At 43.0% G+C, this 8,375-nt stretch overlaps 1 protein-coding gene across 7 annotated transcripts in view; it reads left to right on the top strand.

Moving 5' to 3' along the window:
• The first annotated feature begins 675 nt into the window (after positions 1–675).
• The window catches only part of LOC111805048 (serine/threonine-protein kinase Nek2-like), a 10,612-nt gene continuing 2,912 nt past the window's right edge, over positions 676–8,375 (top strand). For 5 of the 7 annotated variants that reach the window (XM_023689911.1, XM_023689914.1, XM_023689909.1 and 2 more), the window contains exons 1-13: positions 676–1,012; positions 3,651–3,762; positions 3,887–3,953; positions 4,297–4,362; positions 5,358–5,404; positions 5,495–5,540; positions 5,620–5,700; positions 5,848–5,890; positions 5,990–6,039; positions 6,134–6,215; positions 6,300–6,349; positions 7,462–7,535; positions 7,612–7,663. In XM_023689911.1, coding sequence (XP_023545679.1) covers positions 3,677–3,762; positions 3,887–3,953; positions 4,297–4,362; positions 5,358–5,404; positions 5,495–5,540; positions 5,620–5,700; positions 5,848–5,890; positions 5,990–6,039; positions 6,134–6,215; positions 6,300–6,349; positions 7,462–7,535; positions 7,612–7,663 — 744 coding nt within the window. In that variant the 5' untranslated portion in view covers positions 676–1,012; positions 3,651–3,676. Of the gene's footprint in view, positions 1,013–3,650; positions 3,763–3,886; positions 3,954–4,296; positions 4,363–5,357; positions 5,405–5,494; positions 5,541–5,619; positions 5,701–5,847; positions 5,891–5,989; positions 6,040–6,133; positions 6,216–6,299; positions 6,350–7,461; positions 7,536–7,611; positions 7,664–8,375 lie in introns of those variants that run through there. The other 2 variants (XM_023689916.1, XM_023689915.1) reach the window with 2 other exon arrangements.

Genomic DNA, 8,375 nt, shown 5'->3' on the forward strand with positions numbered 1-8,375 from the left:
TAGTAGATATTGTTTGTTTTGACCCTGTGACCATCAACCACACGATTTGAAAATACGTTTGTGTGGAGAAGTTCTCACGCTCTCGTAATGTTTCGTTCTCCTCTTCAATCGAGGTGAGATTTCATAATCTACCCCCCTTGGAGACCAAATGTCCTCGTTTGACTCTGATACCATTTGTAATAGCCAAAACTCACTATTAGTAGATATTGTCCGTTTTGACCCTGTGACCATCAACCACACGATTTGAAAATACGTTTGTGTGGAGAAGTTCTCACGCTCTCGTAATGTTTCGTTCTCCTCTTCAATTGAGGTGAGATTTCATAATCTACCCCCCTTGGAGGCCAAACGTCCTCGCTCGGCTCTCATACAATTTGTAATAGCCAAAACCCACTATTAGCAGATATTGTCCATTTTGACCCTATGACCATCAACCTCACAGTTTGAAAATACGTCTATGTGAGGGAGGTTTTCACGCCTTTATAAGTAATGTTTCGTTCTCGTGTACGACTCTCGCTCGTTCTCTCTCAAGATTGCAAATTGACCCACCATCCCCAAATCTCTTTCCATTAACTCCTTTTCCTTCCATTTCTTTGTCACTTTGACCCATCATTCTCTCTCTCTCTCCGCTCTGTTTATCTCAAGAATTTTAGTAATCCCATTATATATTCATCTATCTATTCTCTAAAACACTCCCAGTTTCAGTGTTTTTTATCTTTAAAACCCACACCAATGTTCTTCTCTCTCTAAGATTTTGTCCTTTGGCGTCCTTTAAATCCATACCCATATCTTGTTTTCTCTCAACTAAGAGGAAAAAAGGTTGCTTTCTGAACTTTGAATCCCAACAATGGCGGAACCCCTTCACTATCTTCTTCCCCTTCAGCTGCAGCTTCTGTTTGTCTTCCTTTTGCTTCCAAAACGGTGTCGTTCCTTCTCTCCTTTCTAGCTCTCTTCTTTCTTCTACCACATTTGCTTCATTCTCTTGGATCCTGGTTTCTTCTACTGCTACTTTCAGGTGCCTCTCTTTTTCTTGTGGGGTTGGGGTTTTGTTTACATTTGAAGATTTTATGTTTGAGATGAACTGAAGATTTTGTAGTGTTCTTAGTGAAGTGATGAACATTGAAATGAAAACTACATATTTAACTGTTTTTTTTTCTGCTTTTTTTTTGGCTGAATCTTTTAGTTTTGTTTAAAGATGTGAAGCAATTGTTATGGAAGGTGAATTCAATGTGGTTTGTTGGATAATGTCTCTGTTTCTTACTTTGTTGTGATATTGTCTATGCTTAGAAAACAGATAGAAATGGTATCAGAGCCATACACCGGGTGGTGTGCCAGCGAGGACCTTGGGACACCAAGGGTGGATTGTGAGATCCTACCTCGGTTGGAGAGGAGAACAAAATGAAGGGTGTGGAAACCTCTCCCTAGTAGACGAGTTTTAAAACTTTGAGGGGAAGCCCGAAAGGAAAATCCCAAAGAAGACAATATTTGCTAGTGGTGAGGTTGGGTTGTTACAAATGGGAGTATCAGCGCCAGTCACCAGACGGTGTGAGGCACTGGTCAGAGTAGGGCTAGACCCTCTCCATAGTAGACGCGTTTTAAAACTTTGAGGGGAAGCCCGAAAGGAAAATCCCAAAGAAGACAATATTTGCTAGTGGTGAGGTTGGGTTGTTACAAATGGGAGTATCAGCGCCAGTCACCAGACGGTGTGAGGCACTGGTCAGAGTAGGGCTAGACCCTCTCCATAGTAGACGCGTTTTAAAACTTTGAGGGGAAGCCCGAAAGGAAAATCCCAAAGAAGACAATATTTGCTAGTGGTGAGGTTGGGTTGTTACAAATGGGAGTATCAGCGCCAGTCACCAGACGGTGTGAGGCACTGGTCAGAGTAGGGCTAGACCCTCTCCATAGTAGACGCGTTTTAAAAACCTTGAGGGGAAGCCAAAAGGGAAAGTCCAAAGAGGACAATATCTGCTAGTAGTGGGATTGGGTTGTTACAAATGGTATTAGAGCTAGTCACCGAATGGTGCAAGACACTGGTCGGAGTAGGGCTAGACTCTCTCCATAGTAAACGAATTTTAAAAACCTTGAGGGGAAGTCCGTAAGGGAAAGCCCAAAGAGGACAATATCTACTAGCGGTGGGCTTGAGCTGTTACAAATGGTATCAGAGCCAATCACTGGAGAGTGTGGCGCACTAGTCAGAGTAGGGCTAGACCCTCTCCATAGTAAACACGTTTTAGAAACCTNTTTTTGGCTGAATCTTTTAGTTTTGTTTAAAGATGTGAAGCAGTTGTTATGGAAGGTGAATTCAATGTGGTTTGTTGGATAATATCTCTGTTTCTTACTTAGTTGTGATATTGTCTATGCTCGGAAAACAGATAGAGTGTGTAACAGCTCAAGCCCACCGCTAGTGGTGAACTTGGGCTGTTACAAATGGTATAGAGTCATATACTGAATGGTGGGTTAGCGAGGACGCTGGGTCCCCAAGGTGGGTGGATTGTGAGATCCCATGTCTGTTGGAGAGGGGAACAAAATGTTCCTTACAAGGGTGTGGAAACCTCTCCCTAGCACCTAGCAGACGAGTTTTAAAACCTTGAGGGGAAGCCCGAAAGGGAAATCCCAAGGAGAACAATATTTGCTAGTGGTGGGGTTGGGTTGTTACAAATAGGAGTATCAGAGCTAGTCACCAGACGGTGTGATGCACTGCTCGGAGTAGGGCTAGACCCTCTCCATAGTAGACGCGTTTTAAAAACCTTGAGGGGAAGCCAAAAGGGAAAGTCCAAAGAGGACAATATCTGCTAGTAGTGGGATTGGGTTGTTACAAATGGTATTAGAGCTAGTCACCGAATGGTGCAAGACACTGGTCGGAGTAGGGCTAGACTCTCTCCATAGTAAACGAATTTTAAAAACCTTGAGGGGAAGTCCGTAAGGGAAAGCCCAAAGAGGACAATATCTACTAGCGGTGGGCTTGAGCTGTTACAAATGGTATCAGAGCCAATCACTGGAGAGTGTGGCGCACTAGTCAGAGTAGGGCTAGACCCTCTCCATAGTAAACACGTTTTAGAAACCTTGAGGGGAAGCCCAGAAGTGAAAGCCCAAAAAGGACAATATTTACTAGCGGTAGGCTTGGGCCGTTACAAATGGTATCAGAGCTAGTCACCAAACAGTGCGAGACACTGGTAGGAGTAGGGCTAGACCCTCTCTATACTAGACGCATTTTAAAAATCTCGAGGGGAAGTCCATAGAGGACAATATCTACTAGCGGTAGGCTTGGGCTGTTACAAATGGTATCAGAGCTAGTCACCGAACGGTGTGAGACACTGGTAGGAGTAGGGCTAGACCCTCTCTATAGTAGATGCATTTTAAAAACCTTGAGGGGAAGCCGGTAAGGGAAAGCCCATAGAGGACAATATCTACTAGCGGTGGGCTTGAGCTATAACAAATGGTATCAGAGCCCATCACCGAACAGTGCGAGACACTAGTCGGAGTAGGGCTAGACCCTCTCCATAGTAGACACGTTTTAAAAACCTCAAAGGGAAGCCCAAAAGGGATAACCCAAAGCGAACAATATCTGCTAGCGATGGGCTTGAGCCGTTACATTGTCTATGCTAGCGACTTAAAGTAGATTTTGATTAACTTTTGTTCTTATATGTACTCAGAGAAAGGGGACTATTAAGCTGTCCAAATGGAGCAATATGAAATATTGGAGCAAATAGGGAAAGGATCCTTTGGCTCTGCTCTTCTTGTGAGACATAAGCATGAAAAGAAAAGGTTAGACAATGCAGTTCAAGTATTCTTTACCAAATTATTTTGTTTTTCATTTAGTTCTTCATAATTTCCTCTCTTTAAAACTTTGAATATGTGTGACACATAATTTTGACCTTTATATATTAAGGTATGTGTTGAAAAAAATTCGCCTCGCCCGTCAGACCGATAGGTCCCGTAGATCTGCACACCAGGAGGTTGGTGTTTTTTTACTCCGACATACTTCTCGAGTCGTTAATAACCTGTCTTGTCTTGTTGCTTTTTAGCTTTTCATGTTCTACTATAATCGTGTCGGGGTGCTTTAGAATGAGTTTAGATTCTCTTCTACTGCCATGACCATTTCGGTTTTCGTTGATTATCGTAACTAGGAATGCTTTTGTGAAACAACCAATGATCAAAATGAATATTAGACCTTCTTTCACTTTATGTGAACATTTTGGAAAGCTAAGCATAGATCATCCATGATTTTGGTCGATTGCAGGTTATGATAGAAACGTTTATGTCGTTTTTTCGAGCTAATCCGTTCCTGTTTTCTTGTAGATGGAGCTCATTTCTAGACTACGGAATCCATTTATTGTGGAGTATAAGGATTCATGGGTCGAGAAGGTAGATCGAGCTTTAATTCGCTATAAGTTATTACTAATGTTAATGTTGCTATCTACACCTAAAACATGTACAGTTTAACGATATCGATGGTCGTTTAAGATGGTTAAGAATAAATTTCCCGTTATTCTTAAATCATTCGTTCTTACCATTTGATTGTCTCTAGTTCACCCTTCGTATCGGTATGGTCTAATGTGAGAATGAAACATTCTTTATAAGAGTGTGGAAACCTCTCCCTAATAGACGCATTTTAAAACCTTGAGGTGAAGCCTAGAACGGAAAGCCCATAGAGGACAATATTTGCTACCGGTGGGCTAGGGCCGTTTCAAATGGTTTCAGAGCCAGACACTAGACGATGTACCAACGTGGAGTCTGAGTCCCGAAGGGGGGGGAGGGGGGTGGATTGTGAGATCCCACATCGGTTGGGGAGGAGAACGAAACATTCTTTATAAGGGTGTGGAAACCTCTTCTTAGCGGACGCATTTTAAAACCTTGAGGAGAAGCCTAGAAGGGAAAGCCCAAAGAGGACAATATCTGCTAGCGATGGGCTTGGGCCGTTTCAAACGGTACTAGAGCCAGACAACGAGCGATGTGCCAATGAGGAGGAGCCCTAAAGGGGGTGTACACGAGACAGTGTGCCAGCAAGGATACTGGACTTCGAAGAGGGTGGATTGTGAGATGCTAGCGGTGGGGTTGAGCCGTTTCAAATGATATTAGAGTCAAACACCAAGTGATGTGCCAACGAGGAGGCTGAGCCCTAGAGGGGGTGTACACAAGGCAGTGTACCAACAAGGACGCTGGGCTCCGAAGGGGGTGGATTGTGAGATCCCATATCAATTGGGGAGGAGAACGAAACATTCTTTATAAGGATGTGGAAACCTCTCCCTAGCAAACGCGTTTAAACCTTGAGGGGAAGCTCGAAGAGGACAATATCTGCTAGCGGTGGACTTGAGCCGTTACATCTAATCTAATCTCTTTTGTTATTTCTTTGTTGACAGGGTTGCTATGTGTGCATTATTATAGGTTATTGTGAAGGAGGGGACATGTAAGTACTTTTCTAGCCCAATGTTCATCATGTTCATCATTTTTTTTGTATTACTTCTCCATTTAGCCTACATTGATTCGATTTCCACAGGGCCGAAACGATAAAAAAAGCGAACAGCGTTCATTTCCCCGAAGAGGTTCTTAATAACATTGAAAATCTCTTTTCGTTTCGTTAATTCTTTTTATATCTTGTTCATCGTTCATTTCGTTTCGTAGAAACTCTGCAAGTGGTTAGTTCAACTTCTGATGGCACTCGATTACTTGCACACGAATCATATCCTTCACCGAGATGTTAAGGTTCGATGTGTATACGTTTTTGGCTAAATATATACTTTAGTCCCTAATGTTTGGCGTTCGAACATATTTTTGACTAAAAATCGATATCATGTCAATGCGAATATGTTGAGCTCTTTACTAACCATCGATATCATGTGATTTGTTCAGTGTTCGAACATATTTTTGACTAAAAATCGAGATATACGCCTCGGTAAGTGAACTCTTCCTCCATCCCCACCGTGTATATATATAGAATCAAAATTGCAAGTACGAACAGAAATTTGATAGTAATTCATGTTTGATGAACCAGGTGACTTCGGACTAGCCAAAATGTTGACGTCAGACGATCTTACGTCCTCGGTGTGTAATTTGACGACGCATCAGTTTCTTAGTAGTTGTTTTCGCTTGTGATACCTTGCTATTGTTCTTTTAAACACTTGGCATGATAATGCAGGTCGTAGGAACTCCGAGCTATATGTGTCCAGAACTTCTTGCTGATATACCTTACGGTTCGAAGTCGGATATTTGGTCTTTAGGTAGGAACCGCTCGACCTGACCACGAACCTTATTTGGCCTTTATTGACTAAAGAAAGTGACTCCGTTTCACATCTGTTTGTCAGGATGCTGTATATATGAGATGACTGCTCTAAAGCCTGCATTCAAAGCGTTTGTAAGTTTCGAACGTCATTTGTTCTTGTTCGGGAATTTCTTCTATGGTAGCTTATGTCCATTAGATAACTCCATTCCCTCTATAATTAGTGTGAGTTTATTTTATAACTAGGGTCCGACCTAGTCCACTCCATGCCGAGGACGTTTGTAAGCCAAGGTCCACCACTAGCAGATATTGTCTCTTTGGGCTTTTCCTCTAGGTTTTTAAAACGAGTTTGCTAGGGAGAGGTTTCCACACAATCCACCCCCTTTCGAGGCCCAGTGTCCTCACTGACACTCATTCCTATTTCCAATCGACGTGGAATATCATAATCCACCCCCCTTCGGGGACCAGCGTTCTCTCTAGCACACCGTCCGATATCTGGCTTTGATACCATCTGTAACAGCCCAAGCCTACCGCTAGCAGATATTGTCCTCTTTGGGTTTTTTCTTTCAGGCTTCCCCTCAAGATTTTTAAAACGCGTCTACTAGGAATAGGTTTCCACACATTTATAAAGAATTTTTCGTTCCCCTTTCCAACCAATGTGAGATCTCATAACGTTAGAGGGAATATACCAATCGATGTGGGATCTCACAATCCACCCCCCTTCGGGGACCAGCGTTCTCGCTAGCACACTGCCCGATGTCTGGCTCTGATACCATTTGTAACAGTCCAAGCACACCACTAGCCCATATTGTCTTGTTTGGGCTTTCCCTCAAGATTTTTAAAACGCGTCTACTAGGAAGAAGTTTCTACACCCTTATAAAGAATTTTTCGTTCTCCTCTCCAACCAGTTCGGGCGATTACTAGGAAAGTTAGGCAACTATGTACAAACTTTAGTACATGTAGAAATTCAAGCTAAAAACTTCGAGTGAACACTTCGAGAAAAACTGCCCCACGTATAATATGCAAACATATATCAATGGTTACGATTCCCAAATCCGACCATTACCCTTTAAACGTTCATCCTCTTTAATTTACGTTTTAGCCCTCTTTTTTTCCACGTTGCACAAATGTCGTTTTCGAGTACAATACCGAAAATAGGCGAGTTTTGTATGGCCTTCTTGTCATGGCTCTATTGTGTTGAATGGTCAGGTTTGCTACTTTTTCTAATTTGGTTGTGTTTTGGGCAGGACATGCAAGCTCTTATCATTAAGATTAACAAGTCCATAGTGGCTCCTCTTCCAACAAAATACTCTGGTGCATTGTAAGTCCATCTACTCCTTGACTTCTTGTTCGTCTGCGTAATTGTCGATCTAATCGCTTTCCTTTTCGGTTTGCAGTCGAGGTCTCGTCAAAAGCATGCTACGTAAAAACCCCGAGCTTCGACCAAGTGTATGTGTTATTCTCCTCTCATATTCCGCTCTGATATGATCAAAAGAAAACCCTCTAACAGTCTATTTGATTTATCCAATCCTCTAGTTTTCTTATTCAATCAACGAATGCCATATGGATCAAAATTGCATTACCCGCCCCAATTTCCATAGTTATTTTAGTACTTATGTGAGATCCCACGTCGGTTGGGGAGAAGAACGAAACATTCTTTATAAGGATGTGGAAACCTCTCCCTAGCAGACGCGTTTGAAAAACCTTGAGGGGAAGCCCGAAAGGGAAAGCCCAAAGAGGATAATATCTCCTAGTAGTGGGCTTGGGTTGTCACAAATGATGTTAGAGATAGACACCGGATGATGTGCCAGTGAGGAGGCCGAGCCTCGAAGGGGGATGGACACAAGGCGGTGTACCAACAAGGACGTTGGGCCCCGAAGGGGGGTGGATTATGAGATCCCACATCGGTTGGGGAGGAGAACGAAACATCCTTTATAAGGGTATGGAAACCTCTCCCTAGCAGATACGTTTTAAAAACCTTGAGGGGAAGCTCGAAAGGAAAAGGCAAAAGAGGACAATACCTACTGGCGGTGGGTTTGAGTTGTTACAAATGGTATAGAGACAGACATTGAGTGATGTACCAGCGAGGAGGCTGAGCCTTGAAGGGGGGTGGACATGAGGCAGTGTGTCAGCAAGGACGTTGAGCCCTGAAGGGGGGGGG

The sequence above is a fragment of the Cucurbita pepo genome, chromosome LG11 (assembly GCF_002806865.2).
Source record: "Cucurbita pepo subsp. pepo cultivar mu-cu-16 chromosome LG11, ASM280686v2, whole genome shotgun sequence".
Taxonomy (NCBI): Eukaryota; Viridiplantae; Streptophyta; class Magnoliopsida; order Cucurbitales; family Cucurbitaceae; genus Cucurbita; species Cucurbita pepo.